Raw genomic sequence first — 21,754 nt, 5'->3', positions numbered from 1 at the left:
CACATAACTGGAGTCTCGCAACCCTGGGATCATTCCTCAAATCTTTTCTGCGCTCTCTAATACCTTCACATCCTTTCTATATTGGGTGCCCGCAATTGGACACAATACTACAAAGAACAAAGGCCAGTGAGGCCAGACCTTTGTTTTACAAAACTTCACCATAACGTCCTTGCTTTTGAACTCTAACCTCTGTTTATGAAACCCGTGATCCTGTATGTCTTATTAACTGCTATCTCAATTTGCCCTGCCACTTAAAATTTTTACAGAAATTCTCCCGCACCTGTTTTTGGATCGTATCCTTTATTTAGTATAGCCTTTCCTCCTCCTTTCTGCAAAATGTGTCACTTCATACTGCTCTACATTAAATTCTATCTGCCATGTGTCCACCCATCGCACCAACCCGTCTGTCGTTTTGCAGTCTATTGCTATCCTCCTTGCAGTTCACAATACTTACAAAATTTTATGTCACCTGCAAATTTAGAAATTTGTACAAGCCAGGTCTAGGTCTTTAACATGGATCAAGAAAAAGTGATCTTAACATTGACCTGAAGGACCCCACTATCTACCTTCTCCAGTCCAAAACAAATTGTTCACCACAACTTAATTCAATTCAGCCAAGTTTGTATTCATATCACCACTGTCTCTTACTGAAAACACTCCAGCTTTGCTGAGGATCTGTTTTGTGGCATTTTAGCAAACTGGAAATCCATGTATGCTACATAAACCCTTTGTGTCACCTCGTCAAAAAAGTCACATTAATTAATCACACACTACTTTCCCGTAACAAATCTCTGTTGGCCCTCCTTAATTAATCCGTAATTGTTAGTTATACTCCAGATTATCCTTTGTAAATGTATATGCTCCTGTCGTGCTGTCTGACACTCCACATTGAAACAGTGTTGGTCCCTGCTCTGCTGGTAGTGGTGGAGTAAGGGACATGCTCGTCCATGACATTACACATTTTGGTGGAATCCATTTCTGCCGCTGAATATGGCCCACAGCAACTGCTCAATCTGTTTTAAATCCATCCTATTTAATAGGGTGGTAATTGTCCTCAAGTGTAAAGCAGGGACTATATTTCCACAAGGACTGTAGGTGGTCATTTCTAGTAGATGGTACAATGGATTGTTCAGACCACAATTGGATGATGATGATCCATTCTGATCATTGTACCAACAAGTAAAAATACAAATCGAAGAGTAAAGAGCCAAGTATAAAGGAAATGAGTATTGAGGAAAGGTAAAGGAAGAGCTTGTTAATGTAACGAATATTTGGAATCACCTGTAGGGTTAAGAGTGGAGACATTTAAAATACAGCTGGATTCTATTAGGGTACTATTGAATGAATTTAATGGAAATTATCTTATTTTCTTTGACTTTCTTTAATGTAAGCATGACATTCACTCTACTGGAAAGAACTTTATAGTATAAAGAGAACGGTAGAATAACATAAAGAGAATGGTAGAATAACATAAAGAGAACGGTAGAATAACATAAAGAGAACAGTAGAATAACATAAAGAGAACGGTAGAATAGCATAAAGAGAACGGTAGAGTAGCATAAAGAGAACGGTCGAATAACAAAAAGAGAATGGTAGAATAGCATAAAGAGAATGGTAGAATAACAACTTGCTAATACACAAGAATTGATTTGAGCATCTTTGCGCAAGTTAAAGAATCATTGTTCCTTGCCTTAGTTACTACCTGTTTTGACGCAAAGGAAAAATTTCTGATATTCATATACCAGCTACAATTTAACCACTGCATTGTGCCCGGCACGGATCCCGGCGTGCCGATTAAATAACAGGAAAGGCCAAATCGAGGGTGCAAATTAGTTTGCTATCTAACCGGCCTGCTCCCAGTGGCAAGCTTTGGATCTCTCCCAAATATGGTGTGCATATCATTAATTTCCATCCTCAGGGTATTAGCCACACGGGCGTTGTTTAGTACTCCTTTTTAAAAATGTGAAGCTGGTGCAATGATGGGGTGGTGACCTCTCAGGGTGATTGGGCTTGGTCGGGGAGCTGAAGCGTTCCAGGTTGGGAGGGGTGGGGATGGCTTTTCGTCCATGAGACCTTCAAGCCATCTTTAAACAATGGCAACTACAGCTGCTGCCTGTCTGACCTACCAAACTGTTCCAGGATAGAGCCCTGTTCTTGCATATATTCTGATTGTCACTTTAACTCCCTTTGACTATGAGAAGCCTCGTGTTTCGCAGCTGAAAGTTATTGCAAATAAGGAATTGGCCTTGTTAGTCGTGAGAATGTGTTTGCTGCTTGTTCCTGCTGGTGGCTGCAGATGTCTGGACGCTGTTATTACTGCTTACTTCCTTGCCTGTAGCCGGAAAGCAGGACAATTTTTTCTCAGGTACCTGGGTCCTGGAACACCGGGCTCAGGAGGATGTATGAGTCCAGAAGGCAATCCAGTTTGAAGCAAAAAGACGCTACGGGACCTGGTGAGGCTCATTGATCCAAATGGGCCACCTGATGACACCGTTGAACAAATACTTTTGCAGATTGCTGATACTTTTGTTGCTGGTATGGTGAGCGCTGCATGTAACTGGTACGTTAGCGTGGGCTAAACGCACTGAAAGTTAAGGATCTACAACTGCAACTTGAGTGCCAGTGAAACATGTGGTGCCGGGATTTCGATCTGGTGAGATTGGGCCGTGTGGGAGCTGCGGGTCCTGGATGGAGAATGGCACTCATATGTGGAACAAGTAACACATTGATGGGCATATCATTTCTATCACAAAGTTCTGGGCATGATAGCACATTCTCAGACTCCTCCATTTCTCTTGAGGAACCTGGAGTGATGCCATATATATATAATATATATATATTGGTGTCAATATGGACCAGTGATGTTCCTTGTTCTTTAATGGTTAGTGTGATATGTAGACTGTTACGTAGTTGATTTCCAAATCTTTGTTACTGTTTTTAAAAAAAAATAATTTTTATTGAAAATTTTGTATTTATACAACATCAAACCATAATAAAATACCAACAATAACAATAATAATAGCAATCATAAACATTCGCCCCTCCTCAATGAACACAACACATTAACAACAACTTAAATTAACATAATGTTAAGTTACATAACCATAGAAAAAAAAAATAGAAACCCCCCCCCCCCCCCCCCCCCCGGGTTGCTGCTGCTATTGACCAAGATACCTAACTTTGAGCCAGGAAGTCCAGAAAAGGCTGCCACCGTTTATAGAAACCTTGTATTGATCATCTCAGGGCAAATTTGACCCTCTCCAATTTTATAAATCCCGCCATGTCACTGATCTAGGTCTCCACACTTGGGGGCCTCGCATCTTTCCACGACATCAAGATCCTCCGCCGGGCTACTAGGGACGCAAAGGCCAGGATACCGGCCTCTTTCGCCTCCTGCACTCACGGCTCCACCAATCGCGAGTCCCCACCCTGGTTTGACCCTGGATCCAACCAACCTCGACACCGTCCCCGCCACCCCCTTCCAGAATTCTTCCAGTGCCGGGCATGCCCAGAATATATGGGCATGATTCGCTGGACTCCCCGAACACCTGGTGCACCTGTCCTCACCCCCAAAGAACCTACTCATCCTAGTCCCGGACATGTGGGCCCGGTGCAGTACCTTGAATTGGATGAGACTAAGCCTCGCACATGACGAGGAAGAGTTGACTCTCTCCAAGGCATCCGCCCAAGTCCCGTCCTCTATCTGCTCCCCAAGTTCCCCCTCCCATTTAGCCTTCAGCTCCTCCACTGATGACTCCTCCACCTCCTGCATTACCGTATAAATGTCAGACACCTTCCCCTCTCCGACCCACAACCCCGAAAGCATTCTGTCCATCGCCCCCCTCGAGGGCAGCAAAGGGAACTCCTCTATCTGTCGCCTAGCAAACGCCTTTACCTGCAAGTATCTGAACATGTTCCCTTGTGGAAGCCCAAATTTGTCTTCCAGTTCCCCCAGACCCGCAAACCTCCCGCCAATAAACAGGTCCCTCAATTTACTGATGCCCACCCTTTGCCACCCCCTAAATCCCCCATCAGTGTTCCCCGGGACGAACTGATGATTTCCACCTAATGGAGCCTCCATCGAGTCCTCTGTTTTCCCCCATGCCGTCTCCACTGTCCCCAGATTCTTAGGGTCGCCGCCACCACCGGGCTCGTGGTATACCTCTTAGGAGAGAGCGGCAACGGCGCCGTTGCCAAGGCACTCGGGCTCGTACCTCTACATGACGCCATCTCCATTCTTTTCCATGCCCCCCGCCCCCCATTTACGCACCATTGACACATTGGCCGCTCAATAGTACCCCAAAAGGTTGGGCAGCGCCAGCCCGCCTCTATCCCTCCCTCGCTCCAGGAAAACCCTCTTCACTCTCGGAGTCCCATGTGCCCACACAAAGCTCAAAATACTGCTAGTCACCCTCCTAAAAAAGGCCCTGGGGATGAAGATGTGCAGGCACTGAAAGAGGAACAAGAACCTCGGAAGCACCGTCATTTTGACGGACTGCACCCTCCCCGCCAATGACAATGGCAGCATGTCCCACCTCTTGAACTCCTCCTCCATCTGATCCACAAGCCTGGTGAAATTATGCTTGTGGAATGTCCCCCAGTCCCTGGCCACCTGCACCACCAGGTACCTAAAACTCTCCCCTGCCCTCCTAAGCGGAAGCCTACCAATTCCTTCCTCCTGGTCTCCAGGGTGTACCACAAACACCTCACTCTTGCCTAGATTTAGTTTATAGCCTGAAAAGGTCCCAAACTCAGCTAACAGCTCCATCACCCCCGGCATCCCTCCCACTGGGTCCGCCACATACAGTAACAGGTCATCGGCATACAGCGACACCCTATGTTCCTCCCCACCTCGCACCAAACCTCTCCACCTCCCTGAATCCCTTAACGCCAACGGCTCGATTGCCAATGCAAACAACAAGGGGGACAGGGGGCAACCCTGCCTGGTCCCTCGGTAAAGCCGGAAGTACTCCGACCTCCTCCCATTAGTGGCCACACACGCCATCGGGGCCTCATATAGCAGCCTCACCCATCTAATAAACCCTTCACCAAATCCAAACCTCCCCAACACCTCCCATAAGTACCCCCACTCCACTCTATCGAAGGCCTTCTCCGCATCCAGCGCCACCACTATCTCAGCCTCCCCCTCAATCGCTGGCATCATGATGACATTCAACAATCTCCGCACATTCGTGTTCAGCTGCCTTCCCTTCACAAAACCTGTCTGATCCTCGTGTACAACCCCTGGCACACAGTCCTCTATCCTGGTGGCCAGGATTTTTGCCAGCACCTTGGCATCCACATTAAGGAGAGATATGGGCCTATATGAACCACACTGCTGGGGGTCCTTGTCCCTCTTTAAGATTAACGAGATCAGCGCCCGCGACATCGTCGGGGGCAAAGTCCCCCCTTCCCACGCTTCATTAAGTGTCCGCACCAGCAAGGGGCCCACTTGGTCCACAAACTTTTTATAAAATTCCACCGAGGACCCATCTGGCCCCAGCGCCTTCCCTGACTGCATCTGCCCGATCCCCTTAACTAGCTCCTCCAGCTCAATCGGCGCCCCCAACCCCTCCACCTGCTCCTCCTGCACCTTCGGGAAAGATAGCCAGTTGAGAAACCTTTCCATTCCCCTCCTCTCCACCGTTGGCTCCGACCGGTACAGTTCCCCGTAAAAGTCCTTGAAGACCTCATTCACCTCTACCCCCTTCCGCACCACATTCCCTCTCTTGTCTCTCACTCCAACAATTTCCTTAGCCGCATCCCGCTTGCGGAGCTGATGAGCCAGCATCCTACTCGCATTTTCACCATGTTCATACACTGCCCCTTGTGCCTTCCTCCACTGTGCCTCCGCCTTTCTAGTGGTTAGCAAGTCAAATTTAGCCTGTAGGCTGCGCCTCTCCCCCAACAGTCCCTCCTCTGGTGCCTCCGCGTACCTCCTATCTACCTCCAGCATCTTCCCCACCAGTCTATCCCTCTCACTCCTCTCCCTGTGTGCCCGGATAGATATCAGCTCCCCACGAATCACTGCCTTCAGGGCTTCCCAGACCATCCCCACCTGGACCTCCCCCATATCATTCACCTCGAGGTACCCCTCAATACTTGCCCGGACCCTCCTACACACCTCCTCCTCCGCCAACAACCCCACATCCAACCGCCACAACGGGCGCTGGTCCCGAACCTCCCCCATCTCCAACTCCATCCAATGCGGAGCGTGGTCGGAGATTGCAATGGCCGAATTTTCTGCCTCCTCCACTCTCGGAACCAGTCCCCTACTCACCACGAAGAAGTCTATCCGAGAATAAACCCTATGTACGTGGGAGAAGAAAGAGTACTCTCGTGCCCTCGGCCTCACAAACCTCCATGGATCCACCCCTCCCATCTGGTCCATAAACCCTCTCAGTACCTTGGCCGCCGCCAGCCTCCTACCCGTCCTTGAACTGGACCAATCCAGTGAAGGATCCAACACCGTATTGAAGTCCCCCCCCCCCCCCCCCCCCCCCCATAATCAGACCTCCCGCCTCTAGATCTGGGACCCGTCCCAACATACGCCTCATAAAGCCCGCATCGTCCCAATTTGGGGCATACACACTAGCAAGTACCACCTTCTCTCCCTGTAGCCTGCCCCTAACCATAACATACCTACCCCCCTTATCCGCCACCACCTCAGATGCCTCAAACGACACATTCTTCCCCACCAGAATCGCCACTCTTCACATCCAACCCAGAATGGAAAACCTGCCCCACCCACCCCTTCCTCAGACGGACCTGGTCCGCCACCTTCAGGTGGGTCTCCTGAAGCATTGCCACATCTGCCTTTAGCCCCTTCAGATGAGCAAGTACGCTCGACCGCTTCACCGGCCCATTCAGTCCTCTCGCATTCCAGGTGACCAACCGGATCAGAGGGAGTCCAGCCCCCCTCCCCCGTCGACTAGCCATAGCCCGTTGACTGCTCGCCCCAGGCCAGCACCCCCTGCCCGACCCAGTCCCCACAGCGACAACACCTCACCTCTGTCCCCCCCCGGCCCACACCAGCTCCTTCCTGACCCTGCCAGCAGCAACCCGGTATTCCCCTCCTCCTCCTCCTCCCCCCCCCACCCCCAAGGCTAGGAACCCTCCTAGCCGCGAACCGTCCTCCATTGTACTTCCGTGGGTCAGCTAACTTCTGCTGACCCCGGAAACTCCCGCCAAAAACCCGACCCTCCCAAAGTGGGATCATCCCCCATCCTGTCCCTCCTCCAGGCACCGCTCCAGCGCGGTGAAGACCCAGTTAAGACCCCCCCCCCCCCGTCATCGTTTCCACTCCCCAGCCCCGTCATTGTCTCCACCCCCCAGCCCAGCAACGCAGGAAACCAGAGGAAAGCCCGCGCTTTCGCACTGCCCCACCACACCCTTCTGACGCAGCTCCCAAATACCAGCCCCACTCCATACCCCCAACCCGATATAGAATACAACAAACCCCCCCAACCCTCCCCGCAAGATACAAAACTCAAACAATGCCCCCCAACAAAAAAACAGAACAACACCCCAATAAATAACCTTATCAAAATTACAAAAGTACAGAAAAAGAGAACACAGCAACAGCAGAAACCAACAATAAAGCATTACAACCGACCCCCCCAACCCCTAGTTCGAGTCCAGTTTCTCCGTCCGCACGAAGGCCCACGCCTCCTCCGGGGAATCAAAATAATAATGCCGGTCCAAATAAGTTACCCACAGGCGCGCAGGCTGCAACATTCCAAACTTTATCTTCCTCTTGTAGAGCACCTCTTTCGTCCGATTAAACCCGGACCGCCGCTTAGCCACCTCCGCACTCCAATCCTGGTAGATCCGTGCTACCCCATTCTCCCAATTGCTGCTCTTCACCCTCTTGGCCCAGCGCAGCACACACTCCCGATCACTGAACCGGTGGAACCTCACCAGCACCGCACGCGGGGGTTCGTTCTCCTTAGGCCTCCTGGCCAGTACTCTGTGGGCTCCCTCCAGCTCCAGGGGCAGATGGAAAATCCTGCCCCCACTAGCGAGTTCAGCATCGTGGCCACGTAGGTTGTCAGATCCGACTCCGCAAGGCCCAAGATCCTCAGATTTTTCCGCCTCATGCGGTGATCAAGCTCCTCGAAGCGGTCTTGCCACTTCTTGTGGAGTGCCTCGTGCCCCTCCACCTTACTCACAAGGACCACGGCCTCCTCATCTCGTTCAGTGGCCTGCGCCTGCAACGCCTGGATGGCAGCACCCTGGGTCGTCTGAATCTCCGAGAGCTTTTTATTTGTTTCCTGCAGAGAGCTCAGCACCTCGGCCTTGAAATCTGCAAAACAGTGCAGGAGAGCAGCTTGCTGCTCCTGGGCCCACTGCTTCCACTCCTCTGGTGCTCCACTGGCCGCCATCTTGGAATCCTTCCCTCGTTTTTTCTGGGGAGCTGCTGCCGTTTTTTCCCCCTTTCCACTCCGAGTTCGAGTCATGAAATGCGGAGAAAGTCGATCAGCACACCTTCTCCCACCGGGAGAGGTCGAAAAAAATTCCGTTTTGGGCTCTAAAAAGAGCCGAAAAGTCCGTTTGAATCGGGAGCTCCCAAATGTGCGGCTTCCTACGTCATCGCTGCCACCGGAAGTCCAATCTTTGTTACTGTTGACCATTTAATAAACAAAATATTCTCAAGTGGCTCGTTGTGGGTACACGTGCCATGTCTCAGATGATGATTATTGCGTCACATTTCAATCAACCTTCGAAGCCTAACCGTTTGCCTGAATTCTAGAAATGTCAGCACTATAGAGGCAGCAGGCAACAATCAAACACTCAAAAACTGGGCTTCAGCGCTGGGGATATCCTCGCTACCTTAGGATAAGTGTGTGGATCAGGGGAGGACATCTGAGCACGGTCTCTCTCATGATCCCGGCTGCAATCTAGGGGTTCCTGTTGGAGGATTTCAGGCTCCTGAAATGGAAACCCCAACTGATTGTCGGTCTCCCTCCTTCTCCAATTCCTTACAGATATACCAATATGGCTGATTATGTCGGTCCCGCAGAGGTTGCCTCCATGGTGCTGGTGGAAGCCTAAGCGCCAGCAGCGTCGATGCAGGCTGAAGGCGGCACCCCATGTGCAGGGGGCCGCCGCACACCCTGAAGACCTGGCTGTCTTATCAGGCCGAGGAGGAACCCAGAGGGGGAGGCCATCAACAGCCCAAGGTGTACAAGTTTTGTTGGTCTTTCGGGGACAGATTGCATGTGCCGCAAGAAACTCCGTCCCAACGAAGAGACAGTGCGGCACCTGTGCATCGACTTTGAGGAAATGGCACCACTTGGACGAAGGTCACCGAAGCCCTGAACCTTTATGCAACCGGTTCATTCCGTGGCTCAAGCTGGGACTTGTGCGGCATTGCCAAAGCTACAGTCCACAAGTGCATCCGTGAGGTCATGGATGGTATGTATGCCCGGGAAGCTGACTATATTTTCTTTGAGCTGGACCAAGATGCCCGGGCTGCAGTATTCTCTGCTATCACTGGGATGCCCCAGGTCCAGGGGCTAATTAATAGCACACGTCGCCTTGCGCGCACTGGTTCATTAACAGGAAGGGGTTCCACACCCTGATTTTCAACTTGTGTGCAACGACTACTTCCGAATCATGCACATGTGTGCACGCTTCGGGGAGCGTGCATGACAACTACATCCTGGGACGATCCCCAGCGCTTTCGAGGACCACCCCATGATGACGTGTTGACTTTTAGGGGATATGGGGTACCCACTGAGGTCCTGCTGATGATACCAGTGCAGAGGTTGGAGACTGAGGCGGACCCGATATAATGAGGCCCATGTTGCCACCAGTGCTGTCATTAAGCTGTGCAAATGTCAGCTCAAAATGCAATTCGGTTGCCTGGACCATTCTGGTGGTGCACTGCAGTACACCCCCAGAGGGTCTCCTGCTTTGTGGTGGTCTGCGTGTCCTCCACAGCTTGGCAAAGGAGTGGAGCAACATACTGGAGGAGGAGGGTTGGGGTGGTGTGAGGGGAGGAAAGAGTGTCATGTGGCCTCATCTGAGGAAGAGGAGTCGGGGCTGGAGGACGAGCCCAGGGATGAGCCGCAGGAGAAGCCAGGGGATGGGGGACAGGTGGTGGCAAGGATCTGGCATGCCCGGAGGGCCAAGGCGGCCCTCATCCATGCTTTCATCTCATAGGACAAGGCTTTGCCCGTTAGCTCTCAAATCCCCCACCCCCCCCATATCCTGTTCCATCCTCCCAGGGTCTGTGCAGCATCACCCCATAATCATGGGCCTGTGTTGGCACTGTCAGCTGGTCAATATACAAGGCAGCAGAGTGATGGTCACTTAACGTCAGTTAAGTTCAGGTGCTGCTCAGTTTACGGCGAAGTCTGACTCGTGTCTTTCTGCTGACAGTGCACTTGCACCATTCCTCTGAACGATGTCTGCATCGGGAGCATTTGATCTTGGGCTACTGTGCCTGAGGGAGTGGAGGGCAAGAGGGGGTTGGGGTGCAGACTGTGAAGATTAAAGTGACAGAGGCTTCACATATATGTTTTAATAGTGAACATTGGACATTTCCATTTCGCCGAGCTCCAGACATTCCCGCACAGTGATTTTCTCTTTTTGATCTTTTGTGATTTACTGCTCCGTCTGCGTGTATCCCCAGCATGCACATCAAGATGTGGAGGCAGTCTGATGCTTTCCCTGCCTTGTGTCCTTCGATGCCCTGGGTGGACGCCCTCTGAAGGGCCTGGAGTTGGAGGGCCACGGCCGACTTGTGTCACAGGTGTCGCCATGCCACCCTGTTCTACCTGGTGCCCTTGAGATATGCCAGTGTCAGGAGGAGGGAATTTTGAAGAACTGGAGACGACCGTCGTCTCCTTGGTGGCAGGCCACGGGCTTGCCTCTCCTGATGGAGCCCATAGGGCTCTGGGGGTATCCATGGGACGGAGGGGTAGATAGATTGAGATCCAGAGGCCTCTCTGTCATCTGGCTCTGCCAATCCTGACGCCTCCCCGTTGTCTGCACTATGGTGTTGATGTTCTCAGCGATGCTCCTCAGTTCCTGGGCCACGCTCTACAGTGCTCTGGCAATGTCCACTTGTGTTTGGGACACATCCCTCATCGACAGTGCATGCTCTGCAGTGCCTCAGCAATGTCCACCTGAATATGGGACATGTCCCTCAGCGACTGGGACATGGTGTCGACGCTTCCATACTGAGGCATGCCTTGGACACCACTCAAGGCGATGACCTCGTCCTCCAGGCTTTCCACTGCAGGTACCATCCCAGCAGTGGCCTCGGTGCTACATATTGTCAGCATCTCCTGCGCCCATAGCCATTGGGACTCCTCCAATCATTTTGCACTTGCTGGAATGTCACTAACATCCCCCTCCTGAATCTCACAACTGTGCCCTAGCATCTGCATCAGCTCTGGGAGAACTTGTCCAGAGGCTCAGCAAAGTCCTGGGATCCTGCAGAATCGGACTCTGCAAAGCCCTGGGATCCAGCAGACCTCCAATTCCTTGACTCCCTTGGATGTTCCTGCCTTAACATGAGTGAATCAGCAACTGGGTGGTGCACACCAAATTGTGCCACTGAAGCCTGTCCACTAATGTCGCCCACTAAGGTGTATGCCTCTGTATTGGTGGGGGAGTGATAGTTGTGACGCCTCACTGGTGGTCTCCTCGGAACTCCTCCGAGGTGGTCTCTTGGGTGTGGGGTGGCAGGTGTCGTGTATGGACACTGCAACTGGACATGATGGGGTTGTGCTGCTGGGTGCCGGGGGTACTGAGCAGCAAACTCAAGAAATTTGAGGGGTAGCAGGCAGAACTGATGCCAGGAGAGAGGTGGTAACTTTATCTTGCCACTTGGTGGAGGTCGTTGGTGGTCTTCCGATATTGGACACTGGTCCTCCTGCCAGCACTGACGGCCGCTGCTCTGCCTCCCAGGTGGTATTGGTGACCCTGCTGCTGTTCCTCCGACCCCCATGGGAACAGGATGTCCCGTCTCACATCCACAGTATCGAGAAGCCTGGCCAGGTCCGCATCGCCAAAGCGAGGAGCAGGTGTGTGCTCTGCCTTGCTTGACTGGAGTGAGTGGTGGGGGATTCTTTAAAAGCAGCTCCCCCTTGCTAATGGTGAAGTGCTGAGGCCTGAGTCAGCAAATCAGACAGCGAGACAGCCAGTAATTGTGAGGCGCTTATGCATGCTCATTTTCAACACCGTGATCTCGCCAATGTGGCTGACGAGTAACACCTGCCAAAATGGCACAAATATTGTTAAGTCATGCCCACTATCAGCAATGCCAATTCCACCATCAGTACCCACTTTTAATAGTCAGACAAGTAGCAACTGTTAACAATTAACTTTTCAGGTGGAATATTATTCAAATGGTGCAGGTGGCACTGGTGAAGGAGCTGGGAGAAGTTTTCATCCAGTAACATATGGTCAATAGCACTAATGTATGGTTGAAATGGCTCCATGCACCCATCATTGAGGGTTCATTGATTTTCCTAGAATGTGACACTTGATTAAATACAGCACCATACAGTGTAACAAGTTATGAAGTAGCTGATGTGCTTCAAAACAAAAGCTTCAATAGTTAATTGATATTTGAATCCCAGGATATTTGGTTCTTGAAACACACTGAAGTAGATTTCTTTCTTTTGTACATTTGGATTGGTTCTTTTGAGAGTGGGGAATTTGGCTCCTACTTGTGCACTGCATGATTAGCCGCACAAGATTAATTTTGCTTTCTACTACCACACGTGGCTTTCTACTTCATTTCTTTGTATCTATTTCGTTTGGTCTTTGTTTAAATGAGGGTTCTGGTGGTGAGACCGTTTCTTAAATTTCTCCATGCAGTTGTAGAAAATCGAGCTGTTGCATTACCAACTGCCACAGGTGTTGAAGATCTTAATATCATTCAAGTTACAGTCCCAGGTAAGCAACTTTACTTCTGTTACATCTGTGTTTCTGTGGAACTCCAGCTGCCTCATTATACATGCACATTATTTAAAAACAAATTCTCTCCTCCTCTGACCTATACTAAAATCTGCTTTTAGTTTGGAAGATTCAATCAATGAAGATTAAGTATTAGGTAAAACAGGATATAATCGCTCCACTTGAAGCACTGACCAGGAGTGGAAGGATAGTGAAACATTTGGGCACTTCCTTCTTGGCCTTCGTTCCAATACCAGAAACAGAAACAGATTTTGCTATGGGTAAAAAGGTTACCCGATTGTAAAAGGGGGCATGGCCCCGATAGATATGAACAATATAATTTGTTGTGGGAAGAAGTTAAACTTCTCGTGAACAGTAAGTCCATACTAATGGCAACAACTAGATACTATTCCTGTAATTTGAAAGTTATAAAGTTTTATGTCTGAATAAAAATGTTTGTTCTTTTACAGAAGGTGAAAATGAAAAAATGTCGAAGGTAGAAAAAGCCAGACAACTGAGAGAACAAGTAAATGACCTGTTCAGCAAGAAATTTGGTAATGTTTTAATATATATGTGTTTAAATATTGGTATAATGTGATTACTTTTGCTAAAATTGGATTAGATGTTTGTTTTACACACAAGATGGAGACTGATGTTTAAATGTAACCTTTAATATAGGGGAAGCAATTGGAATGAATTTCCCAGTGAAGGTTCCTTACAGAAAGATAACAACCAACCCCGGATGTGTTATCGTTGATGGTATGCCTCCAGGAGTTCCGTTCAAAGCACCCAGTTACCTTGAAATAAGTGCCATGAAAAAAATCCTGGAATCTGCAAACTTTATCAAATTTACAGTCATAAGGTGAGGTGTCCAAGGTGTTTCACTAGATTGTCTCTAATCTGACATTACAGAACATTATAAAATGTTAAATGCTTATGCTGTGCCTAAAGATTTTAAAGGGTGGGCAGCATTTTGCCTGCTTTGCAGTGTGGGAAGAGCTGGATGGTGCTAACTGATGCACTACCATAGAGCAATAGGACATGTGTTTTAATGCACGTTTTGGTTGAGGCATATAAGGTGGAACATTCACAATAGGAGCAAGATTTTAGCCATAAGGAAACTAGATTTTTTTCTGTGTAACTTTGACAGCAATTGTGTGGGGTGGGGGGGGGGGGGGGGGGGGGGTGGGGGGGGGGGGGGGGGGGGACAGATCAAGAATGATGGTAGCAATTTAGCTGATTTTTTTGTTTTAAATGGATTTCCTGTTTTTGTACATAATGTTTAAAATTTACAATGCTATTTTTCCTCTCCCACAGACCTTTTCCAGGGCTCCTGATTAATAACCGTAAGTGAAAGTACCATGAGAATTAAATTTTGATGCATGAAATTGTGTATAAGTAGATTTTACGCTTGATCCTTCACACATCAAAGACCAGCACTTGACTCAATTTAGTTTCTTTAACTTTGCAGAGCTAGCTGAACAAAGTGGAACAGAACCACCGGATGCAGCAGTAGCACAGTCAACAACACCACCGCCACCTCCATCGATGGTACAAATTGTCCCAGCGGAACAAACACCAGTGCTGCCAGCTGTATCACTGGTGCCGCTTTTATCAACACCACAAGGTGAGTGCATTGATTTGAATCAGAAATCTCTTCCTGTAGCCATTCTGCTTACCTTAGCACACATCAGTATCTGCAAGGAAGTAACTCGAGCCATAACAAAATATTTTGAGGCTGGTTGAGCCGCAAGCCCATGGACGTGGAAATAACTTTAACGAGCAGTGGTGACATAGCTCTACCTGAAGTTCTGTTTATACTTCATTGATTTGAAACCAATTAAATCAAAATACATTTCTGTTTGTCAGAAGCCAGAGAATGGATTGTTCCAGGGGCTATTTATGGTCACTGCTGTCTGCTGCCTGGTTTTTAATCTTGGCAAAACTGGGTACAAATAAATGACACTTCGGCTCCAACGAGAATTTATATTCTGTTAATTAAAAAAAAAAGTTTAGTTGCTTTCTACTTGGTATACCACTGCAACATAATTATGTTGATATTAAAAATTAGTTTGTGGGATGTGAGCACCATTGGCTAGGCCAGCATTTATTGCCCATTCTTAATTGTCCTTGAGAAGGTGGTGGTGAGCCACAGTAGTCCATGTGGTATGGATATACTCTCCGTTCTCTTTCAGGATTTTGACCTAATGACGGTTAAGGAAGGTCGATATAGTTCTTGATTAGGCGGGGGGTTCCCTTCTATCTGCTGCCTTTATTCTTCTAGGTGGTAGAGTGGGTCAAAAGAGCTTAGTTGATGTGAGTTTGGGTCTTTGTTATGAGCTTACACTCTGATCCAGTGTTGGAGGATATAAAACTAAAGATCCAGGTCTCCACTATGAAAACAGTGGAGGCAGAAATCACCAGCTCTTCTCACACCAACTTTTTCTGATCAAACCAACCTGAATTTATTTCTGTGATTCATTGAATGTTTGGTTTCTATTCTACCAGATAAACCTCAAACACAAGAACTGCCTAAAATAAAAGAAGAGCCAAACTCAACATGGTAGTAGGAACACATGAGTGCAGTAAGTTTAGCTTTAAGTGGGCTTCTGCAGCCAGCTCATAACATCTAGTGGTTCCTCTCTCCCAGCAATTTCTTTGCTAGGATTTCCCTCTGATATATTTCACTGTTACTGCCACTGCTATGTGAAATGGCCTGTTCTTTTGCTTTCCTGTTATGCACTTAACTTACACCACTCTGCATGCTCTGATTTTTATTATACTAAATTAACCTCTTTTTAATAGAATATGAATGGCAGAAGTAGATAAGTTGAAGCCTATATTTTTGCAGTGAAGTGTAAAACTGATTGCAGATGAAAAATCATCTAGATTTCCATACATTTAGAGTGCAGAGAGTCTTAACGGAAGTGTGCATAACTTTCAAGGACTTTATAAGTTGATTTCCCCCAAAATTTAAAATCCTATATTTTCCCCAATTTTCGTCACTTTTTTTTCTTGACGAAAGATCAGTTGGGAAACGTTTGGGCCACCAAAGATCATGGGAAATTCAGAGAAAAATAAGTTTTATTTATAAAGTGGTATTTTTTAAATTTGCACATCGTTAAAACTCCAATCAAGCAATAGTTTTAAAGTTTAGTCCAACTAAATGACCACCCATAATTAATTATGCAGTTTTGCATATAATTTTTACCATCAAATTCTGACTTCAGCTGTGGACAGTGTTTTAAAGCACAATTGAAGAGTTTCTGCTGGTGGCTCCAAATACTTACCTATGTTTTGATGGTGTGAAATTAAAAATTGTCTTTAAAATTTGAGATTGTGACGAGAGAACAGTTGTCATCTTTCTTTTAGTAAACACTGCCCCCAATAATTGACCCAAGTCAGTCTTTGATAACCTCTGACTTAAAGCTTGAGAGTAACTCACTGAGCTACTGTCCTTATTTAACCAAGTGAAAAATTAATTGAAAACATTTGCTGTAGTTGAAGAGTCATGTTCTCACAACTGTACGTAAAGATGCAGATCCACTTAAAACAAAAACACAGCATTTGTTTCTCTTCCCAACAAGTTAGATCCTGAGATGCTGGACAAATCAGAGACTTATAAAAATGCATTGTTGTGCTGACTTCATAGTTGTGACTCCTAAGGCAGCATGGTTGGACCCCAAGTGTGGAGATTTTTCTCTCCGATTTGAGAGGGAATCTGTTTTTTACAGGCGCACACCTGGGGGAGGGAATGGGTTTACTGGTGTGAATCAGTTAAAAATTGTTTTGGTGACCCCAAGTTAACTTTTGCCATCTTAACATATCAAGTGAGATCAGATTGAATTTTTAAAAAATTGCTAACTATCTTTTCCATGGCCTTCAGGTTATCATTCTTAAGTTAGATGGTTGGAGAATTTAAATTTAAGCTTCCGTTCTTCATTGACATAAAATTTGAGTAAAGAGAATATCAAATATGCGGTCAACTGATGGAGCTGTAGGGGATGGTGATTATTTCTCTCTCAGTGGTCGCTTGCTTCTCTATCCCCTTTTGCTCTGCTTATACTATATCTTCGTCGCTGACCTTGGGCCAGAAAAGGATTTGGAATCCTTTTTCTGACATTTCTAAAAATTTATGCCCTGAAATGAACTAATACGGAAATCCCTTCATCCCAGTGCTGAGCGCAGCCTTACTAATTTTTTATTTCTTCCAACTTGCAGGACCTGATGTCAGTCTGCATGAGAAATCCCAGCCTCCAGAATCATCTGAGGGAGAGGCGTGAGCTTCTGAAAGCTTTGGGCATCAGCTGTGTATTATAACTGTACAACATAGGAAAAATGTTTGCTTATATCTAGACCTTTTTGTACCATTGGAAAGAATTTTTTTTCTTTTTTTAATCAGTACAAGATGAATCGCTTCTGTGAAATTCACCAAATTTTGTCTTTTTGGTTGAGGGAGTGTTCTGTACATCTGACTTGTCAACCACAATTACCTTTATTAAAGTGAAGAAAAAATACTTGGTTTGTACTGGTGCCACCATTTGTTTCCAATGTTTGGTTCAGTAATATTAATGACATCTACTTTGACACTTTTCAATGATACAGATAATGCTTTTTATTATTTTAATTGATTACACTATGCTTTGTATGATGTTTCTAGAAATGGTGAAAATGAGATAATTTAAAGTATTTTTTCCACTTTTGTTATTTGCAGGGTTCTATGACCTATGCAATTCTATGGGAAATGATGGGAGGGTGGAATCAAGAACATGTAATTGTACCAAGGTACACCGTCTCTACCATTCATTTACGAGGCCTGTTGTATCAGTAGATGAAGAAATATCACCCTCCCGGCAGTCAAGTAGCAGCTCAGAGTCAGGGGGGAATTTGGAAGATGAGGCTCAGGCTTCAATTTAAGTTACCCAGCACATTGCCTTTATTCTACCTTATCTGGATTGGTAGAGCATCAATGAGAGGTTTCCACCAGAAAAGCCTGTGAAGGCTTGTTTCGAGAACTGTGTTCTTTAGATTGGAAAATTGTGCATTCAGTCTGCTATTTAAGAAATGTGAGAGGGAATCCAGGGAATTATAGACCTTTTTTTCTTCTTTATTCTTTCATGTAATATGCGCATGGCCAACATTTGCTGTTCATCCCTAATTGCACTTGAACTGAGTGGCTCACTCGGCCATTTTGGAGGGCAATTAAGAGGCTACCACATGGCTCTGGGTCTGAGGCCACATGGTAAGGATTCCTTCCCTAAAGGATATTAGTGAAGCAGACGGTTTTTTTTTTTTTTTTTTGCAACAATCTATGATAGTTGTCCTGGTCATCATTACTGAGACTAGCTTTATATTCCAGATTTATTAGCTGAATTTAATTCTACCAGCTGATATGGTGGCATTTGAATCACTGTCCCCAGAGCATTATCTTGGGTGATTCAGTGATAATAAATACCACTACATGCCACTATTATTAGAAAAGGATAGGTGATTGAACACTGAAAAACTTAATGGATCAGAGAGAACCAGCACGGATTTATAAAGAAAGGGTAGGTTATGCCTGGTGAGTTTGATCAAAATGTTTGACTGTGACCAAAGTAGTGACACGGTCGTGGAGTTGAAGGCAAATTGGTCCTGAACCTGGTCAGGAAACTGGCTGAGTGGCAGGAGATAGAGTAAGTATAATGGGTTAGTACTTTAATCAGCAGGCTGTGACAAATGGTGCCCTTCAAGAATTTGGGGTTTTGATTAGTTATATTTATTAACGACTTAGATGGTGCAATAGAGATAATGGTATAGAAAGTTGTAAATTTACTAATGACCCAAAGAAAGGTGTTGTAAGCAGTGGAGATGGCAGCAAGGTGGCACAATGGTTAGCACTGCTGCATCAGCACCTGGGACCCAGGTTCAATTCTGGCCTTAGGTGACTGTGTGGAGTTTGCGTGGGTTTCCTCTAGGTGCTCCGGTTTCCTCCCACAGTTCAAAGATGTGCAGGTTAGGTGGATTGGCCATGATAAAATTGCCCCTTAGTGTCCAAAGATGTGCAGGTTAGGTTGGGCTACAGTGATAGGGTTCTCTTTCAAAGGGTTGATGCAGACTCAATGGGCTGAATGGCGTCCTTGTGCAATGTAGGAATTCTATTGTTCTAAAATGGAAGTACAAAAATTACAAAGAGATTTTGTTAGATTAAGTGAATGATCAAAACAGTAGCAACTAGATTTAGGTGTAGGCAAATGTGAGGTCCTCCTCTTTAGATCTAAAAAGGATACAGTATAATGTTAAGAAAATGAAGTGGGATGTCCAAGGTCATAGATATAATGTCATGAACAGGTGTAGAAAATAATCAAAGAGGCTATTATCTGCTGCCCTTTATCTCTTCAGCAATACAGGTCCCTGGCTAGACCACATATGGAGTACAGTGAGCAGTTCTGGACATCACACTTTAGGGGGGGGTGATCGAACCCAGGTACTCAGCACTGTAGGCAGCAGTGCCAACTGCTGCGCCACCGTGCCGCCCCAGATCTTGTTATCTTTAAATAGGTTGTAAAGATGTATCAGAGATTATGGGCCAAAGGCAGGCATTTGAGTAAGAGATGCACAGGGAGACAGGTGACAACACCTGATTGAGAGTCCAAGTGAGTGGCAAATTATTTTAATGTGGGAATTCCGTGCATGGGCTTTAAGCAAGGTTATTGCAACTCTCAAAGTATGTTAAGTATTAGATTTATCAGTACTATTAAGGTTTATTAATAGTTGTGTTTTATTAAGTTAATACTGTATAAGTAAACCAAAGTAAAATAAAGTTAATGTAAGTGAAGCAAAGTTTAGATTTAGCATCAATATGGAAAAGAACAAAGATGGAATAGGAGTAAAAGTTCTAAATTGGGGAAAACAAATTTTACAAAACTTGAGAGGTGAACTGGAGAAAGTTGATTGGATACAGTTACTAGAAGGTAAAACGTTCAAATCAGTGAGAGGCATTCAAAAGCGAGATTCTACAAACACAGTGTAAACATGCCACCATCTGGTTATTCAGAAGCATACAGCGTAAGATAAAGCAGAAAAAGAAAGCTTACGTCAGTCACAAAAAGCTTAATACTGTTGAAAGCCAAGATCAGTGTAGAAAATACAGGGATACATTTTTATAAAATGGAAATAAGGAAAGCAAAGATACCGTGGGCAGCACGGTAGCATGGTGGTTAGCATAAATGCTTCACAGCTCCAGGGTCCCAGGTTCGATTCCCGGCTGGGTCACTGTCTGTGCGGAGTCTGCACGTCCTCCCCGTGTGTGCGTGGGTTTCCTCCGGGTGCTCCGGTTTCCTCCCACAGTCCAAAGATGTGCGGGTTAGGTGGATTGGCCATGCTAAATTGCCCGTAGTGTCCTAAAAAGTAAGGTTAAGGGGGGGTTATTGGGTTACGGGTATAGGGTGGATACGTGGGTTTGAGTAGGGTGATCATGGCTCGGCACAACATCGAGGGCCGAAGGGCCTGTTCTGTGCTGTACTGTTCTATGTTCAAAGAGAGGACACAAAAACATGTTGCCAGGAAAACCGAAAGATGTTTTACCAGTACATTAAGAGCAAGAGAATAACTAACGAAAGGTTAGGGCCTATCAGACGTGAACATGGTAACTTGCATATTGATGCAGAAGATGTGAGCAGGGTTCTCAATTAAAACTTTGTCTCTGTCTTAGGAGAAAGTTGATGCAGACAGTCTAGTTAAAGAGCAGGAGTGTGAAATATTCCATACAATAAGCATAATGTGACAGGATGTACTGGAGGGATTGACCTTCTTGATGGATAAATCACTAGAGCCAGATGGGTATATCGCAGGCTGTTAAAGGAATCCAGGAAGGAAATAATGAATGTCCTGAGGATCATTTTCCAATCCTCACTAGATACAGACGAGGTACTCGTCTCTGGAGGTCTGTGGGCATTTTACTATTACTTAAAAATGGTGCAAGGGATGGCCCAGGAAATTATTGGCACATCAGTCTGACTTCGGTCATGGGGAAATTATTGGAATCTTTTCTGACAGGATAGACTAAGTCACTTAGAATCAGAGATAGCATAGTTTTGTTAGGGAAAAATCACATGCTGGATTCTCCGATTCTGGGGCTACGTCCCCACGTTGGCGTAAAGTGGCCACCGCTTCCCCATTTTGCTGGGGGCTAGCAGGACGGAAGCGGAGAACACCTGGTTTCTAGCTGCCGATATGCCCTGGAGAATTGCCAAGTCCGTTGAGGCAGAAACAAATGTAAACGGTACACAAATCTGTACTTGAAGTGCTGTAACTGGCAAGGCAAGTAAGTGCTGGAAAGTGGAATTAAAATGAGCAACTAGTTTTTCCAATTAAGGGGCAATTTAGTGTGGCCAATCCACCTACCCTGCACAATTTTGGGTTGTGGACTTGAGACTCACGTCGACACTGGGAGAATGTGCAAACTCCACACGGACAGTGGCCCAGGGCTGGGATTGAACCCGGGTCCTCGGTGCCGCGAGGCTGCAGTGCTAACCACTGGGCCACCGTGCTGCCCCGAGAGATTTGTTTTTTCTTTTTTTGGCTAGAGCAGACGTGCTGAATGGCCTCTTTCTGTGCCATAACTTTTCTATGGTTCTATATGGAGATCATTTGCACATCAGCCATGAGCTCCCCGAATGATGGGATAGGACGCAAGGAACTAATGACCTACTGCTGTTCTTGTTTGCAAGATGGTCTTCAGTGCAAATGCTATTTTGTGTTTTTAAACAAACTTTGTCTCACTCTCTGTAAGTGAAATCTGTCACTGCAAGGAGTGTATGTGTGCTGGGCCCATAATGTGTTGAATATACTGTGTGTG

General features: G+C 46.6%; 1 protein-coding gene across 13 annotated transcripts in view; it reads left to right on the top strand.

Annotated features, from left to right (window-relative positions):
* The window catches only part of LOC119974673 (general transcription factor II-I-like), a 195,368-nt gene extending 177,936 nt beyond the window's left edge, over positions 1 to 17,432 (top strand). For 11 of the 13 annotated variants that reach the window (XM_038813765.1, XM_038813764.1, XM_038813763.1 and 8 more), the window contains 6 exons: positions 12,838 to 12,915; positions 13,386 to 13,469; positions 13,594 to 13,777; positions 14,233 to 14,261; positions 14,387 to 14,542; positions 17,137 to 17,432. In XM_038813765.1, coding sequence (XP_038669693.1) covers positions 12,838 to 12,915; positions 13,386 to 13,469; positions 13,594 to 13,777; positions 14,233 to 14,261; positions 14,387 to 14,542; positions 17,137 to 17,198 — 593 coding nt within the window. In that variant the 3' untranslated portion in view covers positions 17,199 to 17,432. Of the gene's footprint in view, positions 1 to 12,837; positions 12,916 to 13,385; positions 13,470 to 13,593; positions 13,778 to 14,232; positions 14,262 to 14,386; positions 14,543 to 15,423; positions 15,501 to 17,136 lie in introns of all 13 variants that reach the window. The other 2 variants (XM_038813759.1, XM_038813771.1) reach the window with 2 other exon arrangements.
* The last annotated feature ends 4,322 nt before the right edge of the window (positions 17,433 to 21,754 follow it).

Source organism: Scyliorhinus canicula, chromosome 12 (genome assembly GCF_902713615.1).
Source record: "Scyliorhinus canicula chromosome 12, sScyCan1.1, whole genome shotgun sequence".
In the NCBI taxonomy this organism is placed as follows: Eukaryota; Metazoa; Chordata; class Chondrichthyes; order Carcharhiniformes; family Scyliorhinidae; genus Scyliorhinus; species Scyliorhinus canicula.
This window is presented reverse-complemented; position numbering and strand designations above follow the sequence as displayed.